This window comes from Salmo salar, chromosome 17, assembly GCF_965601325.2.
Source record: "Salmo salar chromosome 17, fSalSal1, whole genome shotgun sequence".
NCBI lineage: Eukaryota > Metazoa > Chordata > Actinopteri > Salmoniformes > Salmonidae > Salmo > Salmo salar.
Genome location: NC_138307.1, coordinates 28,392,501 through 28,416,696, shown reverse-complemented (window position 1 = coordinate 28,416,696; position 24,196 = coordinate 28,392,501). Strand labels below are relative to the sequence as shown.

Sequence of the window (24,196 nt, the reverse complement as noted above, 5' to 3'; positions counted from 1 at the left end):
CTCTCTCTCTCTCTCTCTCTCTCTCTCTCTCTCTCTGTCTCTCTGTCTCTCTCTCTCTCTCTCTCTCTCTCTGTCTCTCTCTCTCTCTCTCTCTGTCTCTCTGCTCTCTCTGTCTCTCTCTCTCTCTCTGTCTCTCTGTCTCTCTCTCTCTCTCTCTCTCTCTCTCTCGTCTCTCTCTCTCTGTCTCTCTCTCTCTCTCTCTCTCTCTCTCTCTCTCTCTCTTTCCATGGCCTCTCAATAATGTAGTGATTGCGGAGAGGGAGTTGTATTCTGTCTGAATGGGAGGATAATGGGCCATATTCTTTCATGTTCGCCCTCTCTGCATGTTTATATCTGGGATGCCACGGCAACCACACAGGTTAGGATGAGAGGCTAGTGTGTGTGGGGGGTATCCATGGAAACCAGGTCCCATGTGACGATGTGGTGCTTTTTCATACAGATGGCAGATCAATGTTACATGTATGTTACGTGATGTTGTTTTGAGGATGTGATGAACTTTAACATACCACTAACCTCTGGTGTGTGTCCTGTCTGTCTGTCTGTCTGTCTGTCTGTCTGTCTGTCTGTCTGTCTGTCTGTCTGTCTGTCTGTCTGTCTGTCTGTCTGTCTGTCTGTCTGTCTGTCTGTGTCTCCAGGTGTTTGAGTTCCTCATCAGGCTCCACTCTGCAGAGGCAGCTCAGGAGGAGGAGTTATACCCTTACATCAGAACCCTGGTCCACTTTGACACGCCAGAGTTCCTCAACGTTCTGGCCCTGGTGAGCCAAGTCTGGGAAACACCACAGAAAACTACAACCACACCTCAGAGAACTACAAGTACAACTCCACCCACACAGGGAGAGGTAGAAGCCTAGCATGGCTCTTACTTAGCCTATGAGGCAGCCAATCAACCAATCAATTCATCAATTGATTGATTTGTCCTATGAGGATCCAGCACACAACTAATTTAAGAATTGTTTTTAAAGGAGCACTGAGCACTTTTTCTATCGTTTCAATCCACCAGTCAATCAATCAGTCAACAGTCAATCAGTCAGTCAACAGTCAATACAATCAATCTGTCATTCAATCAATGATCAGCCACTGACTCAGTCAGTCAGTCAGTCAGTTAATCAGCTGTACCAATCGTTCAGGTCTCTACAAGTCTACAGACACAGCTGGTCAGTCAACATGTAAGTAGGAGTCATTCTGCCACTTGGTTTGTTTTTCCAAACAGCACATCAAGAGGTTCTGTCTCTCTGCTTTCACCTTCTGATCAACTATTTGACTCACTCTTTTTAGTTATCGCTTTGTGTGTGTCCCCGTGTGTCTGTCTGTCCGTCCAGCGGGGGGGTAACAGTCCCAACATATTATATTTGTACTTGTCCCCGTGTGTCTGTCTGTCCGTCCAGCGGGGGGTAACAGTCCCAACATATTGTATTTGTACTTGTCCCCGTGTGTCTGTCTGTCCGTCCAGCGGGGGGGTAACAGTCCCAACATATTATATTTGTACTTGTCCCCGTGTGTCTGTCTGTCCGTCCAGCGGGGGGGTAACAGTCCCAACATATTATATTTGTACTTGTCCCCGTGTGTCTGTCTGTCCGTCCAGCGGGGGGGGGTAACAGTCCCAACATATTGTATTTGTACTTGTCCCCGTGTGTCTGTCTGTCCGTCCAGCGGGGGGGGTAACAGTCCCAACATATTGTATTTGTACTTGTCCCCGTGTGTCTGTCTGTCCGTCCAGCGGGGGGGGGTAACAGTCCCAACATATTGTATTTGTACTTGTCCCCGTGTGTCTGTCTGTCCGTCCAGCGGGGGGGTAACAGTCCCAACATATTGTATTTGTACTTGTCCCCGTGTGTCTGTCTGTCCGTCCAGCGGGGGGGTAACAGTCCCAACATATTATATTTGTACTTGTCCCCGTGTGTCTGTCTGTCCGTCCAGCGGGGGGTAACAGTCCCAACATATTGTATTTGTACTTGTCCCCGTGTGTCTGTCTGTCCGTCCAGCGGGGGGGTAACAGTCCCAACATATTATATTTGTACTTGTCCCCGTGTGTCTGTCTGTCCGTCCAGCGGGGGGGGGGGGGGTAACAGTCCCAACATATTGTATTTGTACTTGTCCCCGTGTGTCTGTCTGTCCGTCCAGCGGGGGGGGGGGGGGGGGGGTGTAACAGTCCCAACATATTGTATTTGTACTTGTCCCCGTGTGTCTGTCTGTCCGTCCAGCGGGGGGGTAACAGTCCCAACATATTATATTTGTACTTGTCCCCGTGTGTCTGTCTATCCGTCCAGCGGGGGGTAACAGTCCCAACATATTGTATTTGTACTTGTCCCCGTGTGTCTGTCTGTCCGTCCAGCGGGGGGGTAACAGTCCCAACATATTGTATTTGTACTTGTCCCCGTGTGTCTGTCTATCCGTCCAGCGGGGGGGGGGGGGGGGTAACAGTCCCAACATATTATATTTGTACTTGTCCCCGTGTGTCTGTCTGTCCGTCCAGCGGGGGGGGTAACAGTCCCAACATATTGTATTTGTACTTGTCCCCGTGTGTCTGTCTGTCCGTCCAGCGGGGGGGGTAACAGTCCCAACATATTGTATTTGTACTTGTCCCCGTGTGTCTGTCTGTCCGTCCAGCGGGGGGGTAACAGTCCCAACATATTATATTTGTACTTGTCCCCGTGTGTCTGTCTGTCCGTCCAGCGGGGGGGGTAACAGTCCCAACATATTATATTTGTACTTGTCCCCGTGTGTCTGTCTGTCCGTCCAGCGGGGGGGGGGGGGGGGTAACAGTCCCAACATATTGTATTTGTACTTGTCCCCGTGTGTCTGTCTGTCCGTCCAGCGGGGGGGTAACAGTCCCAACATATTGTATTTGTACATGTCCCCGTGTGTCTGTCTATCCGTCCAGCGGGGGGGTAACAGTCCCAACATATTGTATTTGTACTTGTCCCCATGTGTCTGTCTGTCCGTCCAGCGGGGGGGTAACAGTCCCAACATATTATATTTGTACTTGTCCCTGTGTGTCTGTCTGTCCGTCCAGCGGGGGGGTAACAGTCCCAACATATTGTATTTGTACTTGTCCCCGTGTGTCTGTCTGTCCGTCCAGCGGGGGGGTAACAGTCCCAACATATTGTATTTGTACTTGTCCCCGTGTGTCTGTCTGTCCGTCCAGCGGGGGGGTAACAGTCCCAACATATTGTATTTGTACTTGTCCCCGTGTGTCTCTCTGTCCGTCCAGCGGGGGGGTAACAGTCCCAACATATTGTATTTGTACTTGTCCCCGTGTGTCTGTCTGTCCGTCCAGCGGGGGGGTAACAGTCCCAACATATTATATTTGTACTTGTCCCGTGTGTCTGTCTGTCCGTCCAGCGGGGGGGTAACAGTCCCAACATATTATATTTGTACTTGTCCCCGTGTGTCTGTCTGTCCGTCCAGCGGGGGGTAACAGTCCCAACATATTATATTTGTACTTGTCCCCGTGTGTCTGTCTGTCCGTCCAGCGGGGGGGTAACAGTCCCAACATATTGTATTTGTACTTGTCCCCGTGTGTCTGTCTGTCCGTCCAGCGGGGGGGTAACAGTCCCAACATATTATATTTGTACTTGTCCCCGTGTGTCTGTCTGTCCGTCCAGCGGGGGGGGGTAACAGTCCCAACATATTGTATTTGTACTTGTCCCCGTGTGTCTGTCTGTCCGTCCAGCGGGGGGGTAACAGTCCCAACATATTGTATTTGTACTTGTCCCCGTGTGTCTGTCTGTCCGTCCAGCGGGGGGGTAACAGTCCCAACATATTGTATTTGTACTTGTCCCCGTGTGTCTGTCTGTCCGTCCAGCGGGGGGGGTAACAGTCCCAACATATTATATTTGTACTTGTCCCCGTGTGTCTGTCTGTCCGTCCAGCGGGGGGGTAACAGTCCCAACATATTATATTTGTACTTGTCCCCGTGTGTCTGTCTGTCCGTCCAGCGGGGGGGTAACAGTCCCAACATATTGTATTTGTACTTGTCCCCGTGTGTCTGTCTGTCCGTCCAGCGGGGGGGGTAACAGTCCCAACATATTATATTTGTACTTGTCCCCGTGTGTCTGTCTGTCCGTCCAGCGGGGGGGGGTAACAGTCCCAACATATTGTATTTGTACTTGTCCCCGTGTGTCTGTCTGTCCGTCCAGCGGGGGGGTAACAGTCCCAACATATTGTATTTGTACTTGTCCCCGTGTGTCTCGTCTGTCCGTCCAGCGGGGGGGTAACAGTCCCAACATATTGTATTTGTACTTGTCCCCGTGTGTCTGTCTGTCCGTCCAGCGGGGGGGGGGGGTAACAGTCCCAACATATTATATTTGTACTTGTCCCCGTGTGTCTGTCTGTCCGTCCAGCGGGGGGGGTAACAGTCCCAACATATTATATTTGTACTTGTCCCCGTGTGTCTGTCTGTCCGTCCAGCGGGGGGGGGTAACAGTCCCAACATATTATATTTGTACTTGTCCCCGTGTGTCTGTCTGTCCGTCCAGCGGGGGGGGTAACAGTCCCAACATATTATATTTGTACTTGTCCCCGTGTGTCTGTCTGTCCGTCCAGCGGGGGGGGTAACAGTCCCAACATATTATATTTGTACTTGTCCCCGTGTGTCTGTCTGTCCGTCCAGCGGGGGGGGTAACAGTCCCAACATATTATATTTGTACTTGTCCCCGTGTGTCTGTCTGTCCGTCCAGCGGGGGGGTAACAGTCCCAACATATTGTATTTGTACTTGTCCCCGTGTGTCTGTCTGTCCGTCCAGCGGGGGGGTAACAGTCCCAACATATTGTATTTGTACTTGTCCCCGTGTGTCTGTCTGTCCGTCCAGCGGGGGGGTAACAGTCCCAACATATTATATTTGTACTTGTCCCCGTGTGTCTGTCTGTCCGTCCAGCGGGGGGGGGGTAACAGTCCCAACATATTATATTTGTACTTGTCCCCGTGTGTCTGTCTGTCCGTCCAGCGGGGGGGGGTAACAGTCCCAACATATTGTATTTGTACTTGTCCCCGTGTGTCTGTCTGTCCGTCCAGCGGGGGGGTAACAGTCCCAACATATTGTATTTGTACTTGTCCCCGTGTGTCTGTCTGTCCGTCCAGCGGGGGGGTAACAGTCCCAACATATTATATTTGTACTTGTCCCCGTGTGTCTGTCTGTCCGTCCAGCGGGGGGGTAACAGTCCCAACATATTATATTTGTACTTGTCCCCGTGTGTCTGTCTGTCCGTCCAGCGGGGCGGGGGTAACAGTCCCAACATATTATATTTGTACTTGTCCCCGTGTGTCTGTCTGTCCGTCCAGCGGGGGGTAACAGTCCCAACATATTATATTTGTACTTGTCCCCGTGTGTCTGTCTGTCCGTCCAGCGGGGGGGTAACAGTCCCAACATATTGTATTTGTACTTGTCCCCGTGTGTCTGTCTGTCCGTCCAGCGGGGGGTAACAGTCCCAACATATTATATTTGTACTTGTCCCCGTGTGTCTGTCTGTCCGTCCAGCGGGGGAGGTAACAGTCCCAACATATTGTATTTGTACTTGTCCCCGTGTGTCTGTCTGTCCGTCCAGCGGGGGGGTAACAGTCCCAACATATTGTATTTGTACCTGTCCCCGTGTGTCTGTCTGTCCGTCCAGCGGGGGGGTAACAGTCCCAACATATTGTATTTGTACTTGTCCCCGTGTGTCTGTCTGTCCGTCCAGCGGGGGGGTAACAGTCCCAACATATTATATTTGTACTTGTCCCCGTGTGTCTGTCTGTCCGTCCAGCGGGGGGGTAAGAGTCCCAACATATTATATTTGTACTTGTCCCCGTGTGTCTGTCTGTCCGTCCAGCGGGGGGGGTTAGAGTCCCAACATATTATATTTGTACTTGTCCCCGTGTGTCTGTCTGTCCGTCCAGCGGGGGGGTAACAGTCCCAACATATTATATTTGTACTTGTCCCCGTGTGTCTGTCTGTCCGTCCAGCGGGGGGGGGGTAACAGTCCCAACATATTGTATTTGTACTTGTCCCCGTGTGTCTCTCTGTCCGTCCAGCGGGGGGGTAACAGTCCCAACATATTATATTTGTACTTGTCCCCGTGTGTCTGTCTGTCCGTCCAGCGGGGGGGTAACAGTCCCAACATATTATATTTGTTCTTGTCCCCGTGTGTCTGTCTGTCCGTCCAGCGGGGGGGTTAACAGTCCCAACATATTATATTTGTACTTGTCCTCGTGTGTCTGTCTGTCCGTCCAGCGGGGGGTAACAGTCCCAACATATTATATTTGTACTTGTCCCCGTGTGTCTGTCTGTCCGTCCAGCGGGGGGTAACAGTCCCAACATATTGTATTTGTACTTGTCCCCGTGTGTCTCTCTGTCCGTCCAGCGGGGGGGTAACAGTCCCAACATATTATATTTGTACTTGTCCCCGTGTGTCTGTCTGTCCGTCCAGCGGGGGGGTAACAGTCCCAACATATTATATTTGTACTTGTCCCCGTGTGTCTGTCTGTCCGTCCAGCGGGGGGGTAACAGTCCCAACATATTATATTTGTACTTGTCCCCGTGTGTCTGTCTGTCCGTCCAGCGGGGGGGTAACAGTCCCAACATATTATATTTGTACTTGTCCCCGTGTGTCTGTCTGTCCGTCCAGCGGGGGGGTAACAGTCCCAACATATTATATTTGTACTTGTCCCCGTGTGTCTGTCTGTCCGTCCAGCGGGGGGGTAACAGTCCCAACATATTATATTTGTACTTGTCCCCGTGTGTCTGTCTGTCCGTCCAGCGGGGGGGTAACAGTCCCAACATATTATATTTGTACTTGTCCCCGTGTGTCTGTCTGTCCGTCCAGCGGGGGGTAACAGTCCCAACATATTATATTTGTACTTCTCCCCGTGTGTCTGTCTGTCCGTCCAGCGGGGGGGTAACAGTCCCAACATATTATATTTGTACTTGTCCCCGTGTGTCTGTCTGTCCGTCCAGCGGGGGGTAACAGTCCCAACATATTATATTTGTACTTCTCCCCGTGTAGCTGCCCTCATGGTTTGTTTCTCTTTTATTTCCACATTCTGTCCGTTCTCCCCCCTCCTCAGACGCTGGAGGACTTTAAGAATGACAAGCAGGCTCTGGAGTACCAGCAGAGGATTGTAGACATTTTACTGAAGGTACAGCATCTCTCTCTCTTTCAATTCAAGGGCTTTATTGGCATGGGAAACATATGTTTACATTGTCAAAGCAAGTGGACTAGACAGCTTCCTCTCTCTTCTCCTCTCCATCTCTCTTTGACTGAACTTCCTCTCTCTTCTCCTCTCCCTCTCTCCATCTCTCTTTGACTGAACTTCCTCTCTCTTCTCCTCTCCATCTCTCTTTGACTGAACTTCCTCTCTCTTCTCCTCTCCCTCTCTCCATCTCTCTCTCTCTCCATCTCTCTTTGACTGAACTTCCTCTCTCTTCTCCTCTCCCTCTCTCCATCTCTCTTTGACTGAACTTCCTCTTAATGTCGGAACTGTCTGTCCTCTCACGTCTTGTAAATCTTTACTCTTTTTCTCACTGAACTCTTCTGACCTCTGTTCTCTCTCTCTCTCTGTCCACCTCTCACTCTTTCTCCCTCCCTCCTCCATCTCTTCCTATTTCTGTTCTGACCTCTGTCTCCCTTTCTCCTCCCGTCTAACTGTTCTGTTCCTGTCTCTCTGTCTCCCTTTCTCCTCCCGTCTAACTGTTCTGTTCCTGTCTCTCTGTCTCCCTTTCTCCTCCCGTCTCTAACTGTTCTGTTCCTGTCTCTCTGTCTCCCTTTCTCCTCCCGTCTCTAACTGTTCTGTTCCTGTCTCTCTGTCTCCCTTTCTCCTCCCGTCTCTAACTGTTCTGTTCCTGTCTCTCTGTCTCCCTTTCTCCTCCCGTCTCTAACTGTTCTGTTCCTGTCTCTCTGTCTCCCTTTCTCCTCCCGTCTAACTGTTCTGTTCCTGTCTCTCTGTCTCCCTTTCTCCTCCCGTCTCTAACTGTTCTGTTCCTGTCTCTCTGTCTCCCTTTCTCCTCCCGTCTCTAACTGTTCTGTTCCTGTCTCTCTGTCTCCCTTTCTCCTCCCGTCTAACTGTTCTGTTCCTGTCTCTCTGTCTCCCTTTCTCCTCCCGTCTAACTGTTCTGTTCCTGTCTCTCTGTCTCCCTTTCTCCTCCCGTCTAACTGTTCTGTTCCTGTCTCTCTGTCTCCCTTTCTCCTCCCGTCTAACTGTTCTGTTCCTGTCTCTCTGTCTCCCTTTCTCCTCCCGTCTCTAACTGTTCTGTTCCTGTCTCTCTGTCTCCCTTTCTCCTCCCGTCTAACTGTTCTGTTCCTGTCTCTCTGTCTCCCTTTCTCCTCCCGTCTAACTGTTCTGTTCCTGTCTCTGTCTCCCTTTCTCCTCCCGTCTCTAACTGTTCTGTTCCTGTCTCTCTGTCTCCCTTTCTCCTCCCGTCTAACTGTTCTGTTCCTGTCTCTCTGTCTCCCTTTCTCCTCCCGCTCTAACTGTTCTGTTCCTGTCTCTCTGTCTCCCTTTCTCCTCCCGTCTCTAACTGTTCTGTTCCTGTCTCTCTGTCTCCCTTTCTCCTCCCGTCTCAACTGTTCTGTTCCTGTCTCTCTGTCTCCCTTTCTCCTCCCGTCTAACTGTTCTGTTCCTGTCTCTCTGTCTCCCTTTCTCCTCCCGTCTAACTGTTCTGTTCCTGTCTCTCTGTCTCCCTTTCTCCTCCCGTCTAACTGTTCTGTTCCTGTCTCTCTGTCTCCCTTTCTCCTCCCGTCTAACTGTTCTGTTCCTGTCTCTCTGTCTCCCTTTCTCCTCCCGTCTAACTGTTCTGTTCCTGTCTCTCTGTCTCCCTTTCTCCTCCCGTCTAACTGTTCTGTTCCTGTCTCTCTGTCTCCCTTTCTCCTCCCGTCTAACTGTTCTGTTCCTGTCTCTCTGTCTCCCTTTCTCCTCCCGTCTAACTGTTCTGTTCCTGTCTCTCTGTCTCCCTTTCTCCTCCCGTCTAACTGTTCTGTTCCTGTCTCTCTGTCTCCCTTTCTCCTCCCGTCTAACTGTTCTGTTCCTGTCTCTCTGTCTCCCTTTCTCCTCCCGTCTAACTGTTCTGTTCCTGTCTCTCTGTCTCCCTTTCTCCTCCCGTCTAACTGTTCTGTTCCTGTCTCTCTGTCTCCCTTTCTCCTCCCGTCTAACTGTTCTGTTCCTGTCTCTCTGTCTCCCTTTCTCCTCCCGTCTAACTGTTCTGTTCCTGTCTCTCTGTCTCCCTTTCTCCTCCCGTCTAACTGTTCTGTTCCTGTCTCTCTGTCTCCCTTTCTCCTCCCGTCTAACTGTTCTGTTCCTGTCTCTCTGTCTCCCTTTCTCCTCCCGTCTCTAACTGTTCTGTTCCTGTCTCTCTGTCTCCCTTTCTCCTCCCGTCTAACTGTTCTGTTCCTGTCTCTCTGTCTCCCTTTCTCCTCCCGTCTAACTGTTCTGTTCCTGTCTCTCTGTCTCCCTTTCTCCTCCCGTCTCAACTGTTCTGTTCCTGTCTCTCTGTCTCCCTTTCTCCTCCCGTCTAACTGTTCTGTTCCTGTCTCTCTGTCTCCCTTTCTCCTCCCGTCTAACTGTTCTGTTCCTGTCTCTCTGTCTCCCTTTCTCCTCCCGTCTCAACTGTTCTGTTCCTGTCTCTCTGTCTCCCTTTCTCCTCCCGTCTAACTGTTCTGTTCCTGTCTCTCTGTCTCCCTTTCTCCTCCCGTCTCTAACTGTTCTGTTCCTGTCTCTCTGTCTCCCTTTCTCCTCCCGTCTAACTGTTCTGTTCCTGTCTCTCTGTCTCCCTTTCTCCTCCCGTCTAACTGTTCTGTTCCTGTCTCTCTGTCTCCCTTTCTCCTCCCGTCTAACTGTTCTGTTCCTGTCTCTCTGTCTCCCTTTCTCCTCCCGTCTAACTGTTCTGTTCCTGTCTCTCTGTCTCCCTTTCTCCTCCCGTCTAACTGTTCTGTTCCTGTCTCTCTGTCTCCCTTTCTCCTCCCGTCTCTAACTGTTCTGTTCCTGTCTCTCTGTCTCCCTTTCTCTTCCCGTCTCTAACTGTTCTGTTCCTGTCTCTCTGTCTCCCTTTCTCCTCCCGTCTAACTGTTCTGTTCCTGTCTCTCTGTCTCCCTTTCTCCTCCCGTCTCTAACTGTTCTGTTCCTGTCTCTCTGTCTCCCTTTCTCCTCCCGTCTAACTGTTCTGTTCCTGTCTCTCTGTCTCCCTTTCTCCTCCCGTCTCTAACTGTTCTGTTCCTGTCTCTCTGTCTCCCTTTCTCCTCCCGTCTCTAACTGTTCTGTTCCTGTCTCTCTGTCTCCCTTTCTCCTCCCGTCTAACTGTTCTGTTCCTGTCTCTCTGTCTCCCTTTCTCCTCCCGTCTAACTGTTCTGTTCCTGTCTCTCTGTCTCCCTTTCTCCTCCCGTCTAACTGTTCTGTTCCTGTCTCTCTGTCTCCCTTTCTCCTCCCGTCTAACTGTTCTGTTCCTGTCTCTCTGTCTCCCTTTCTCCTCCCGTCTCAACTGTTCTGTTCCTGTCTCTCTGTCTCCCTTTCTCCTCCCGTCTCTAACTGTTCTGTTCCTGTCTCTCTGTCTCCCTTTCTCCTCCCGTCTCTAACTGTTCTGTTCCTGTCTCTCTGTCTCCCTTTCTCCTCCCGTCTAACTGTTCTGTTCCTGTCTCTCTGTCTCCCTTTCTCCTCCCGTCTCTAACTGTTCTGTTCCTGTCTCTCTGTCTCCCTTTCTCCTCCCGTCTAACTGTTCTGTTCCTGTCTCTCTGTCTCCCTTTCTCCTCCCGTCTCTAACTGTTCTGTTCCTGTCTCTCTGTCTCCCTTTCTCCTCCCGTCTCTAACTGTTCTGTTCCTGTCTCTCTGTCTCCCTTTCTCCTCCCGTCTCTAACTGTTCTGTTCCTGTCTCTCTGTCTCCCTTTCTCCTCCCGTCTCTAACTGTTCTGTTCCTGTCTCTCTGTCTCCCTTTCTCCTCCCGTCTCTAACTGTTCTGTTCCTGTCTCTCTGTCTCCCTTTCTCCTCCCGTCTCTAACTGTTCTGTTCCTGTCTCTCTGTCTCCCTTTCTCCTCCCGTCTAACTGTTCTGTTCCTGTCTCTCTGTCTCCCTTTCTCCTCCCGTCTAACTGTTCTGTTCCTGTCTCTCTGTCTCCCTTTCTCCTCCCGTCTAACTGTTCTGTTCCTGTCTCTCTGTCTCCCTTTCTCCTCCCGTCTCTAACTGTTCTGTTCCTGTCTCTCTGTCTCCCTTTCTCCTCCCGTCTAACTGTTCTGTTCCTGTCTCTCTGTCTCCCTTTCTCCTCCCGTCTAACTGTTCTGTTCCTGTCTCTCTGTCTCCCTTTCTCCTCCCGTCTAACTGTTCTGTTCCTGTCTCTCTGTCTCCCTTTCTCCTCCCGTCTAACTGTTCTGTTCCTGTCTCTCTGTCTCCCTTTCTCCTCCCGTCTCAACTGTTCTGTTCCTGTCTCTCTGTCTCCCTTTCTCCTCCCGTCTAACTGTTCTGTTCCTGTCTCTCTGTCTCCCTTTCTCCTCCCGTCTAACTGTTCTGTTCCTGTCTCTCTGTCTCCCTTTCTCCTCCCGTCTAACTGTTCTGTTCCTGTCTCTCTGTCTCCCTTTCTCCTCCCGTCTAACTGTTCTGTTCCTGTCTCTCTGTCTCCCTTTCTCCTCCCGTCTAACTGTTCTGTTCCTGTATCTCTGTCTCCCTTTCTCCTCCCGTCTCTAACTGTTCTGTTCCTGTCTCTCTGTCTCCCTTTCTCCTCCCGTCTAACTGTTCTGTTCCTGTCTCTCTGTCTCCCTTTCTCCTCCCGTCTAACTGTTCTGTTCCTGTCTCTCTGTCTCCCTTTCTCCTCCCGTCTAACTGTTCTGTTCCTGTCTCTCTGTCTCCCTTTCTCCTCCCGTCTAACTGTTCTGTTCCTGTCTCTCTGTCTCCCTTTCTCCTCCCGTCTAACTGTTCTGTTCCTGTCTCTCTGTCTCCCTTTCTCCTCCCGTCTAACTGTTCTGTTCCTGTCTCTCTGTCTCCCTTTCTCCTCCCGTCTAACTGTTCTGTTCCTGTCTCTCTGTCTCCCTTTCTCCTCCCGTCTAACTGTTCTGTTCCTGTCTCTCTGTCTCCCTTTCTCCTCCCGTCTCTAACTGTTCTGTTCCTGTCTCTCTGTCTCCCTTTCTCCTCCCGTCTCTAACTGTTCTGTTCCTGTCTCTCTGTCTCCCTTTCTCCTCCCGTCTCTAACTGTTCTGTTCCTGTCTCTCTGTCTCCCTTTCTCCTCCCGTCTAACTGTTCTGTTCCTGTCTCTCTGTCTCCCTTTCTCCTCCCGTCTCTAACTGTTCTGTTCCTGTCTCTCTGTCTCCCTTTCTCCTCCCGTCTCTAACTGTTCTGTTCCTGTCTCTCTGTCTCCCTTTCTCCTCCCGTCTAACTGTTCTGTTCCTGTCTCTCTGTCTCCCTTTCTCCTCCCGTCTAACTGTTCTGTTCCTGTCTCTCTGTCTCCCTTTCTCCTCCCGTCTCTAACTGTTCTGTTCCTGTCTCTCTGTCTCCCTTTCTCCTCCCGTCTAACTGTTCTGTTCCTGTCTCTCTGTCTCCCTTTCTCCTCCCGTCTCTAACTGTTCTGTTCCTGTCTCTCTGTCTCCCTTTCTCCTCCCGTCTCTAACTGTTCTGTTCCTGTCTCTCTGTCTCCCTTTCTCCTCCCGTCTAACTGTTCTGTTCCTGTCTCTCTGTCTCCCTTTCTCCTCCCGTCTCTAACTGTTCTGTTCCTGTCTCTCTGTCTCCCTTTCTCCTCCCGTCTAACTGTTCTGTTCCTGTCTCTCTGTCTCCCTTTCTCCTCCCGTCTCTAACTGTTCTGTTCCTGTCTCTCTGTCTCCCTTTCTCCTCCCGTCTAACTGTTCTGTTCCTGTCTCTCTGTCTCCCTTTCTCCTCCCGTCTAACTGTTCTGTTCCTGTCTCTCTGTCTCCCTTTCTCCTCCCGTCTCTAACTGTTCTGTTCCTGTCTCTCTGTCTCCCTTTCTCCTCCCGTCTCTAACTGTTCTGTTCCTGTCTCTCTGTCTCCCTTTCTCCTCCCGTCTAACTGTTCTGTTCCTGTCTCTCTGTCTCCCTTTCTCCTCCCGTCTCTAACTGTTCTGTTCCTGTCTCTCTGTCTCCCTTTCTCCTCCCGTCTCTAACTGTTCTGTTCCTGTCTCTCTGTCTCCCTTTCTCCTCCCGTCTCTAACTGTTCTGTTCCTGTCTCTCTGTCTCCCTTTCTCCTCCCGTCTAACTGTTCTGTTCCTGTCTCTCTGTCTCCCTTTCTCCTCCCGTCTCTAACTGTTCTGTTCCTGTCTCTCTGTCTCCCTTTCTCCTCCCGTCTAACTGTTCTGTTCTGACCTCTGTCTCCCTTTCTCCTCCCGTCTAACTGTTCTGTTCCTGTCTCTCTGTCTCCCTTTCTCCTCCCGTCTAACTGTTCTGTTCCTGTCTCTCTGTCTGTTTCCAGGTGATGGTGGAGAACAGTGACTTCACTCCCTCTCAGGTGGGCTGTCTGTTTACCTTCCTGGCCCGCCAGCTGGCCAAACCTGACAACACACTCTTCGTCAACAGGAAGCTCTTCGATCAGGTGACCACTTAGAGCAGGAAGTCTCTCAGACAGACAGGTCCTTGGGGAACCCCCAGCCATTCCACATAGAGTTTGGACTGGAGGAGATATGGGCGTGTTCCAGGTCATCGTCATTGCAGTTACTCACAACGCCTGTTACTAAACATCTTAGGAACCTGCATAAATATGATTCAGCAATAATCTGAGAGACGTAGTGCAACAAAGACGCAACCGTTGTTTTTCATCATAAGATGTGTTATGTTCTATGTTAAGAGGATAGATGTGTTATGTTAAGAGGATAGATGTGTTATGTTAAGAGGATAGATGTGTTATGTTAAGAGGATAGATGTTCTATGTTAACCTCTCTGGGGTATGTGGGATGTGACCGTCTCACCTGCGGGACACACTATTCAACAGCCAGTGAAATAGCAGGGCGGCAAATTCAAAACAACAAAAATCTCATAATTCAAATTTCTCAAACATACAACTATTATATCCCATTTTAAAGATACACTTCTCGTTAATCCAACCTCATTGTCCGATTTCAAAAAGGCTTTACGGCGAAAGCATAACATTTAGATTATGTTAGGACAGCACCTAAACAAGAAAAACCACACAGCCATTTTCCAAGCAAGGAGAGGCGTCACAAAAACCAGAAATACAGCTAAAATGAATCGCTAACCTTTGATGATCTTCATCAGATGGCACTCCCAGGACTCAATGTTACACAATACATGTATGTCTTGCTTGATAAAGTTCATATTTATATCCAAAAGCCCCATTTTACATTGGCGTGTAATGTTCAAAAATGTTTTGCCTCCCAAAACTTCCAGTGAATCAGCACATCAATTTACAGAAATACTCATCATAAACGTTGATAAAATATTCAACAGTTATTTAACGAGAGTCTTGTCTTTAAAATGGTGTAAAATAGTCATATGTTTGAAAAATTGAAGTTTTTGCATTTTTTAGGTATTTGAATATCACGCCACGGGATTACACTGGCTGTTGAGTAGGTGGGACGATAGAGGTTAAGAGGATAGATGTGTTGTGATCTATGTTAAGGGACTTATTCTCCTTCGTCACCACCCAGCTACAGGATTCTACTCTGGGAATGTTGATTGGGCCTCAAGCGAGGAGTTGGCACTTAGCACCTGGCTGAAAACAGCTGCTTCACACAGGAAGAGGATAGATGTGTTTATGCACTTAGTCATTCAATATTCTCAGTGTAAAGCCTTCCTGTAGTGTGACTAACTGACTGGAGTGGTGTTCTATTGAAACTGGGCAGTAGGAGAACCTGGAGCGGTGTTGTGTTGTATTGAAACTGGGCAGTAGGAGAACCTGGAGCGGTGTTGTGTTGTATTGAAACTGGGCAGTAGGAGAACCTGGAGCGGTGTTGTGTTGTATTGAAACTGGGCAGTAGGAGAACCTGGAGCGGTGTTGTGTTGTATTGAAACTGGGCAGTAGGAGAACCTGGAGCCGTGTTGTGTTGTATTGAAACTGGGCAGTAGGAGAACCTGGAGCGGTGTTGTGTTGTATTGAAACTGGGCAGTAGGAGAACCTGGACCTATGTTTTGTGTTGTGGTTCTGTTGTTCCACAGGTTCTGGAGTTCCTGTGTAGTCCAGACGACGACTCCAGACACACAGAGAGACAACAGGTAGACTACTCTGACACGATAAGGCTCAGGACTAAAGTAGTGCACTATTTAGGGAATAGGGTGCCATTTCAGATTTGCTCTAGGGCTCTTTTTCTGAGCGTAGCCTGTGGATTGGTCAGGTCATGTGATCCAGTAGAGGCTGTGATTGGTTCCCAGGTGCTGTTGGAGCTGCTGCAGGTGGGAGGTGTGGGCCAGTTTGATGAGGGACGACTACTGGGACTGGCTGAGAAGGCAGAGTTGTGAGTTATCCTCTATTATCCTCCCTCTCTCTCTGTTTCTCTCTCTCTCTCTCTCTCTCTCTCTCTCTCTCTCTCTGTTTCTCTTTCTCTGTTTTTCTCTCTCTGTTTCTCTCTCTCTCTATGAATATACTTGTATACTATATATACTATATTCAACCACTATTAACTCCTGGTCCCAACTTCTCCCTCACCATTCTCTCCCCCCTCCTCTCTCCCTCCTCTCTCCCTCCTCCTCTCTCCCTCCTCTCTCTCTCTCTCTCTCCTCCTCTCTCCTCTCTCTCCTCCTCTCTCTCCTCTCTCCCTCCTCTTCTCTCCCTCCTCTTCTCTCCCTCCTCTTCTCTCCCTCCTCTTCTCTCCCTCCTCCTCTCTCCCTCCTCCTCCTCTCAGCTACCAGATCTGTGAGTTTCTGTATGAGCAGAAGCATCTGCATGATAAAATTCTGGACTGCTACCTCAGAGACCCTGTGAGAAAGGTAGTGTGCAGCATACCAAGCTATTAGACAGTAGATTCTGAAGCTTGTATGGATGAAGTTCACACTGGTCTTATTGACATGTCAACAGGAAGAGATCTTTAACTACATCCACAACCTGCTGTCCATGCCTGGCTACAGCTCAGAGGAGAAACACTGTGTCTGGGACAAGGCCCTGCTGCACATTGCGGAGCTGGTGACCCTTGACCCTGCCAAGTCAGCTGACCTGGTGGCCATGCATTTCCCTGAGGAAGTACGACCCATCATCACCAGACTACAGGTCAGCTGACTAGAGGGCCGACACGGCATCATTCAATCTCTCTCTATCTGCCTCTCGCAATCTGCCTCTCGCAATCTGCCTCTCTCTATCTGCCTCTCTCTATCTGCCTCTCTCTATCTGCCTCTCTCTATCTGCCTCTCTCTATCTGCCTCTCTCTCAATCTCTCTTTCTTTGTTTCTTTGTTTCAATTCAATTCAATTTAAGGGCTTTATTGGCATGGGAAACATATGTTAACATTGCCAAAGCAAGTGGAGTAGGTAATATACAAAAGTGAAATAAACAATAAAAATGAACAGTAAACATTACACTCACAGAAGTTCCAAAAGACTAAAGACCTTTCAAATGTCATATTATGTCTATATACAGTGTTGTAACGATGTGCAAATAGTTAAAGTACAAAGGGGAAAATAAATAAACATAAATATGGGTTGTATTTACAATGGTGTTTGTTCTTCACTGGTTGACCTTTTCTTGTGGCAACAGGTCACACATCTTGCTGCTGTGATGTCACACTGTGGTATTTTACCCAGTAGATATGGGAGTTTATCAAAATTGGGTTTGTTTTCTAATTCTTTGTGGATCTGTGTAATCTGAGGGAAATATGTGTCTCTAATATGGTCATACATTGGACAGGAGGTTAGGAAGTGCAGCTCAGTTTCCACCTGATTTTGTGGGCAGTGTGCACGTGCAGTGCTTCGTCCTCTAAAAGTTGCAGCGTACTGCAGCTTGCATGGTGCCACTGTTACCATTAATGCTAGTTAGTGATAGTTTGACCACCAGAGGGCATGTTTGAGAAGCATTTGATAGCCTTCAATAGTGGCTGTACTAGAGAAATTAAAACCTTTTTTGTAAGAACATAGTATATGGGACTGATTTTAAGAAATGTTGTTTAATTAATTTGATTAATATTATGGTGTTTCTATTCCAAGGAAAACTAAACACCCTCTGGGTTTCCGTTAGGATGGAACAGAAAATATGACGCTGTACAACGTGACGGTCGTGAGTAGAGTACTGGGCTATTTAACTAGAGAATCCCTGTGTCGTGCGGGCAGGGCACGCGGGAGACCGGGGTTCAATTCCCCGATGGGGAGGAAGGAGTAAGATGTCCTTGTAAATAAGAATTTGACTTGCCTAGTTAAATAAAGGTTACACTAAGAGCGTAACATTTCTACACCCTAACTGTATAATTGTAGTCTAACCAATACTCAAACAGAGATTCAGTCAAAATATAAATCTGATAGATCTATCAGGACCAGTCCCCATGCTTGTCTCAGAGCAGCTCTAAACAGCTGAAATGGGTTTAGTTGCTTCAAATCCTATTGTTTCTAACTTCAATATGCTCTTTAAATAACAACTACACGGTACATTACTCAACACTAGTGAGACTCATGTCGCCTAAAATACGACGGGACTTTCTGCCAATAATCACATATAGAGGATTGGAGGATATTTCTGTAATTCACTGATATTTATTCCCATAGTAATTCGTTATGGATCCATAACTAAATAAACATTGGCAATTTGAAAGCCATTATTAGTTCCATTGTTTTAGTTTGAAGGTGCAGACTGGCGCTAAGAACAGAACAGCGAGAACGTTTCCCTCGTCAGCACCATTATTAGTGCAATGCCCCTTAGTGTTGCCAGAGTAGCGGGGGGGGGGGGGGGGGGGGTCCACCCCCCCTCCCTTCCCTATGGGCTAGGTCAGTCTTCTGTGCGTGGCTCTGCAGCCCATCCCGTGCCCCCTGCCCTCTTGCCCTGAACCTTGCGCGCTTTCAGTGGACACAGCTGGAGAACTACAAGGTAATCTCATTGTACGCCACTCGGGAGCCATGACCCATATGACCAATATATATTGTCCTGCTAATACCAGGGTTAATAATATATCTGAGAGAATATCCAACGGGCTTTTATATCGTTCTACATTAATAATAATCGTTGTGTTTAAAAAATAACAATAATTTGGAGGGGATTTCATTTTTATATAACGTGAAATGAGCGAGGAAAAAGTTGAGGCTGGCACGGGTATTGAACCAGCGTCTGTAGCAACACAGTTTACACTGCTATGCCGTGTCTCAGACCGCTGTGCCACTCAGGCGCTGTACAACGTGACCAGTCTGGAGTGGCTCCTACACTACTACAGTCTGAGCTAAGTCACCTAACAAAATAAAAGAATAAAAACCTTAGTGGAACAACAGTTTTAGTCAGTAATACTGAATTCATACACAATTATCAGCTTCTATGTAGGTTTATGTCACCCATTCATTGTCAGTTAGAAACACAGTAGGACCCAAAAGCATAATCGGTGCTCTAACTCCCCCTTGTGGTGGTCTGGAGAAATGACGTGGTGACGCAGGGTACCGTACTGAACCACACATTACCTCTAGGTCCCGCAGCATAATCGCAAAACTTTTAGTGGCGCAACCACTGTAGCCTGTCTTCTCTTGAGAGCTAGGTCTGCCTACAGCGGCCTTTCTCAATAGCAAGGTTATGTTCACTGAGTTTGTACATAGTCAAAGCTTTATGTTTGGGTCAGTCTTTTTGTTTTCTCATGATTTGGTTGGGTCTCTGTCTCTCACCCCCCCCTCTCTCTTTCTAACTCTTTCTCCTCATCTCTCTCTCTGTCTGTCTGGCTGGCTGGCTGGCATCTCGCTTTCTCTGTCTCTGTCTGTGTCTCGCTTTCTCTGTCTCTGTCTGTCTGTGTCTCGCTTTCTCTGTCTGTCTGTGTCCTCGCTTTCTCTATCTCTCTCTGTCAGTCTGTGTCTCTCTCTCTCTTTGTCTCTGTCTTTCTCTTTCTCTCTCGTGACAAACCCACAGAGTCCCGCCACTGTCTGAATCAGCCTTATCTGCAGCGCAGTGTGTAATTGCCTGGCTGTTATCACCGTAGGAACGGGAGATAAGTGCTAATTGAAAACCTGGATTAGTAAAGAGTGGTTTACTTCCCGAGAGAATGCTGCTGTGTGTGTGTTCATGTCTCTGATTCTGTTGTGTAGAGAGTGAAGGGCGTTTCCAGGAAGATCTGACAATGGAAGAAAATAAACACCTTTGTGATTGCTCCAAACTGCACACACAGGTGTAGGTGTATCTAATGGGTTGCTGTAAAAGGTGTTGTTATTGACCATGTAGGGCTGACAACATTTCACTTCATAAGAATCACAATAATCTATGGCATTTAGCATTTTATCTAAAGTGACTTACAGGATTGAACTCTCTCTGTCTCTCTCTCTGTCTCTCTCTCTGTCTCTCTCTCTGTCTCTCTCTCTGTCTCTCTGTCTCTCTGTCTCTCTCTCTCTGTCTCTCTCTCTCTCTCTCTCTGTCTCTCTGTCTCTCTCTCTCTCTCTGTGTGTGTGTCTCTCTCTGTGTCTCAATTCAATTACATTTCAATTCAAAGGGCTTTATTGGCATGGGCAACACTTAGAAATGTCCTTGTTTTTGAAAGAAAAGCTATTTTTTTGTCCATTAAAACAACATCAAATTGGTCAGAAATACAGTGTAGACATTGTTAATGTTGTAAATGACTATTGTAGCTGGAAACGGTTGATTTGTAATGGAATTTCTACATAGGCGTACAGAGGCCCATTATCAGCAACCATCACTCCTGTGTTCCAATGGCACGTTGTGTTAGCTAATCCAAGTTTATCATTTTAAAAGGCTAATTGATCATTATGTTAGCACAGCTGAAAACTGTTGTTCTGATTTAAAGAAGCAATAAAAACCTACCTTTTTTAGACTAGTTGAGTATCTGGAGCATCAGCATTTGTGGGTTCGATTACAGGCTCAAAATGGCCAGAAACAAAGAACTTTCTTCTGAAACTCGTTAGTCTATTCTTGTTCTGAGAAAGGAAGGGTAATCCATGCGAGAAATTGCCAAGAAACTGAAGATCTCGTACAACACTGTGTACTACTCCCTTCACAGAACAGAGAAAACTGTCTCTAACCAGAATAGAAAGAAGAGTGGGAGGCCCCGGTGCACAACTGAGCAAGAGCACAAGTACATTAGAGTGTCTAGTTTGAGAAAGACACCTCACAAGTCCTCAACTGGCAGCTTCATTAAATAGTACCCACAAAACACCAGTCTCAATGTCAACAGTGAAGAGGCGACTCCAGGATGCTGGCCTTCTAGGCAGAGTTGCAAAGAAAAAGTCATATCTCAGACTGGCCAATAAAAAGGAAAGATTAAGATGGGCAAAAGAACACAGACACTGTTCAGAGGAACTCTGCCTAGAAGGCCAGCATCCCGGAGTCACCTCTTCACTGTTGACGTTGAGACTGGTGTTTTGTGGGTACTATTTAATGAAGCTGCCATTTGAGGACTTGATAGTGTGTCTAGTTTCAGAAACAGATGCCTAATGTACTTGTCCTCTTGCTCAGTTGTGCACCGGGGCCTCCCACTCCTCTTTCTATTCTGGTTAGAGACAGAGCAAACTGTCTTTTAAAATGATAAACTTGGATTAGCTAACACAACGTGCCATTGGAACACAGGAGTGATGGTTGCTGATAATGGGCCTCTATACGCCTATGTAGATATTCCATAAAAAAACTGCCGTTTCCTGCTACAATAGTCAGTTACAACATTAACAATGTCTACACTGTATTTCTGATCAATTTGATGCTATTTTAATGGACGAAAAATGTGCTTTTCTTTCAAAAACAAGGACATTTCTAAGGGACCCCAAACATTTGAATGGTAGTGTATGTTTACATTGCTAAAGCAAGATAAATAGATAATAAACAAAAGTTAAATAACATTTTTAAAATGAACAGTAAACATTACACTCACAAAAGCAATAGAAACTTTTCAAATGTCATGTGTATATATACAGTGGTGTAACGATGTACAAAAGGGAAAATAAGTCAACATAAATATGGGTTGTTTTTACAATGGTGTTTGTTCTTCACTGGTTGACCTTTTCTTGTGGCAACAGGTCACACATCTTGCTGCTGTGATGTCACACTGTGGTATTTTACCCAGTAGATATGGGAGTTTATCAAAATTGGGTTTGTTTTCTAATTCTTTGTGGATCTGTGTAATCTGAGGGAAATATGTGTCTCTAATATGGTCATACGTTTGGCAGGAAGTTAGGAAGTGCAGCTCAATTTCCACCTCATTTTGTGGGCAGTGTGCACATGGCCTGTCTTCTCTTGAGAGCCAGGTCTGCCTACGGCGGCCTTTCTCAATAGCAAGGCTATGCTCACTGAGTCTGTACATAGTCAAAGATTTCCTTAAAATTGAATGGCTCTTTTCTGGATTTTGAAAGTTAATTGGTATCGGCCTAATTCTGCTCTGCATGCATTATTTGTTTTTTTACGTTGTACACAGGATATTTTTGCAGAATTCTGCAAACAGTCTCAATTTGTCTTTTGTGAATTCTTGGTTGGTAAGCGGACCCCAGACCTCACAACCATGAAGGGCGATGGGTTCTAGGGAGTTTTTCCTAGCCACCGTGCTTCTACACCTGCATTGCTTGCTGTTTGGGGTTTTAGGCTGGGTTTCTGTACAGCACTTTGTGATATCAGCTGATGTAAGAAGGGCTTTATAAATACATTTGATTTGATTTGATAACTGAAGTTTAGCCAGATCCTAATATGTATGTCACATTTTCTGTTCCTTTTGATGGTATAGAAGGCCCTTCTGGCCTTGTCTCTCAGATCGTTCACAGCTTTGTGGAAGTTACCTGTGACCCTGATGTTTAGGCCAGGGTATTCATAGTTTCCTGTGGTCCTGATGTTTAGGCCAGGGTGTGTATAGTTTCCTGTGGTCCTGATGTTTAGGCCAGGGTATGTATAGTTTCCTGTGGTCCTGATGTTTAGGCCAGGGTATGTATAGTTTCCTGTGGTCCTGATGTTTAGGCCAGGGTATGTATAGTTTCCTGTGGTCCTGATGTTTAGGCCAGGGTATGTATAGTTTCCTGTGGTCCTGATGTTTAGGCCAGGGTATGTATAGTTTCCTGTGGTCCTGATGTTTAGGCCAGGGTATGTATAGTTTCCTGTGGTCCTGATGTTTAGGCCAGGGTGTGTATAGTTTCCTGTGGTCCTGATGTTTAGGCCAGGGTGTGTATAGTTTCCTGTGGTCCTGATGTTTAGGCCAGGGTATGTATAGTTTCCTGTGGTCCTGATGTTTAGGCCAGGGTATGTATAGTTTCCTGTGGTCCTGATGTTTAGACCAGGGTATGTATAGTTTCCTGTGGTCCTGATGTTTAGACCAGGGTATGTATAGTTTCCTGTGGTCCTGATGTTTAGGCCAGGGTATGTATAGTTTCCTGTGGTCCTGATGTTTAGGCCAGGGTGTGTATAGTTTCCTGTGGTCCTGATGTTTAGGCCAGGGTATGTATAGTTTCCTGTGGTCCTGATGTTTAGGCCAGGGTATGTATAGTTTCCTGTGGTCCTGATGTTTAGGCCAGGGTATGTATAGTTTCCTGTGGTCCTGATGTTTAGACCAGGGTATGTATAGTTTCCTGTGGTCCTGATGTTTAGGCCAGGGTATGTATAGTTTCCTGTGGTCCTGATGTTTAGGCCAGGGTATGTATAGTTTCCTGTGGTCCTGATGTTTAGGCCAGGGTATGTATAGTTTCCTGTGGTCCTGATGTTTAGGCCAGGGTATGTATAGTTACCTGTGGTCCTGATGTTTAGGCCAGGGTATGTATAGTTTCCTGTGGTCCTGATGTTTAGGCCAGGGTATGTATAGTTTCCTGTGGTCCTGATGTTTAGGCCAGGGTATGTATAGTTTCCTGTGGTCCTGATGTTTAGGCCAGGGTATGTATAGTTACCTGTGGTCCTGATGTTTAGGCCAGGGTATGTATAGTTTCCTGTGGTCCTGATGTTTAGGCCAGGGTATGTATAGTTTCCTGTGGTCCTGATGTTTAGGCCAGGGTATGTATAGTTTCCTGTGGTCCTGATGTTTAGGCCAGGGTATGTATAGTTTCCTGTGGTCCTGATGTTTGGGCCAGGGTATGTATAGTTTCCTGTGGTCCTGATGTTTGGGCCAGGGTATGTATAGTTTCCTGTGGTCCTGATGTTTAGGCCAGGGTATGTATAGTTTCCTGTGGTCCTGATGTTTAGGCCAGGGTATGTATAGTTTCCTGTGGTCCTGATGTTTAGGCCAGGGTGTGTATAGTTTCCTGTGGTCCTGATGTTTAGGCCAGGGTATGTATAGTTTCCTGTGGTCCTGATGTTTAGACCAGGGTATGTATAGTTTCCTGTGGTCCTGATGTTTAGGCCAGGGTATGTATAGTTTCCTGTGGTCCTGATGTTTAGGCCAGGGTGTGTATAGTTTCCTGTGGTCCTGATGTTTAGGCCAGGGTATGTATAGTTTCCTGTGGTCCTGATGTTTAGGCCAGGGTATGTATAGTTTCCTGTGGTCCTGATGTTTAGGCCAGGGTGTGTATAGTTTCCTGTGGTCCTGATGTTTAGGCCAGGGTATGTATAGTTTCCTGTGGTCCTGATGTTTAGACCAGGGTATGTATAGTTTCCTGTGGTCCTGATGTTTAGGCCAGGGTATGTATAGTTTCCTGTGGTCCTGATGTTTAGGCCAGGGTGTGTATAGTTTCCTGTGGTCCTGATGTTTAGGCCAGGGTGTGTATAGTTTCCTGTGGTCCTGATGTTTAGGCCAGGGTATGTATAGTTTCCTGTGGTCCTGATGTTTAGGCCAGGGTATGTATAGTTTCCTGTGGTCCTGATGTTTAGGCCAGGGTATGTATAGTTTCCTGTGGTCCTGATGTTTAGGCCAGGGTATGTATAGTTTCCTGTGGTCCTGATGTTTAGGCCAGGGTGTGTATAGTTTCCTGTGGTCCTGATGTTTAGGCCAGGGTATGTATAGTTTCCTGTGGTCCTGATGTTTAGGCCAGGGTATGTATAGTTTCCTGTGGTCCTGATGTTTAGGCCAGGGTATGTATAGTTTCCTGTGGTCCTGATGTTTAGGCCAGGGTATGTATAGTTTCCTGTGGTCCTGATGTTTAGGCCAGGGTATGTATAGTTTCCTGTGGTCCTGATGTTTAGGCCAGGGTATGTATAGTTTCCTGTGGTCCTGATGTTTAGGCCAGGGTATGTATAGTTTTCTGTGGTCCTGAGGTTTAGGCCAGGGTATGTATA

At 47.7% G+C, this 24,196-nt stretch overlaps 1 protein-coding gene across 6 annotated transcripts in view; it reads left to right on the top strand.

The window, feature by feature from the left end:
- vps8 (VPS8 subunit of CORVET complex) overlaps positions 1-24,196 on the top strand; it is a 194,367-nt gene that overhangs the window by 108,798 nt on the left and 61,373 nt on the right. For 3 of the 6 annotated variants that reach the window (XM_082963732.1, XM_082963731.1, XM_082963729.1), the window contains exons 25-32: positions 636-839; positions 1,128-1,166; positions 7,043-7,114; positions 13,367-13,486; positions 15,067-15,123; positions 15,280-15,362; positions 15,750-15,834; positions 15,923-16,111. In XM_082963732.1, coding sequence (XP_082819858.1) covers positions 636-839; positions 1,128-1,166; positions 7,043-7,114; positions 13,367-13,486; positions 15,067-15,123; positions 15,280-15,362; positions 15,750-15,834; positions 15,923-16,111 — 849 coding nt within the window. The remainder of the gene's footprint in view (positions 1-635; positions 840-1,127; positions 1,167-7,042; positions 7,115-13,366; positions 13,487-15,066; positions 15,124-15,279; positions 15,363-15,749; positions 15,835-15,922; positions 16,112-24,196) is intronic. The other 3 variants (XM_082963733.1, XM_082963730.1, XM_082963734.1) reach the window with 3 other exon arrangements.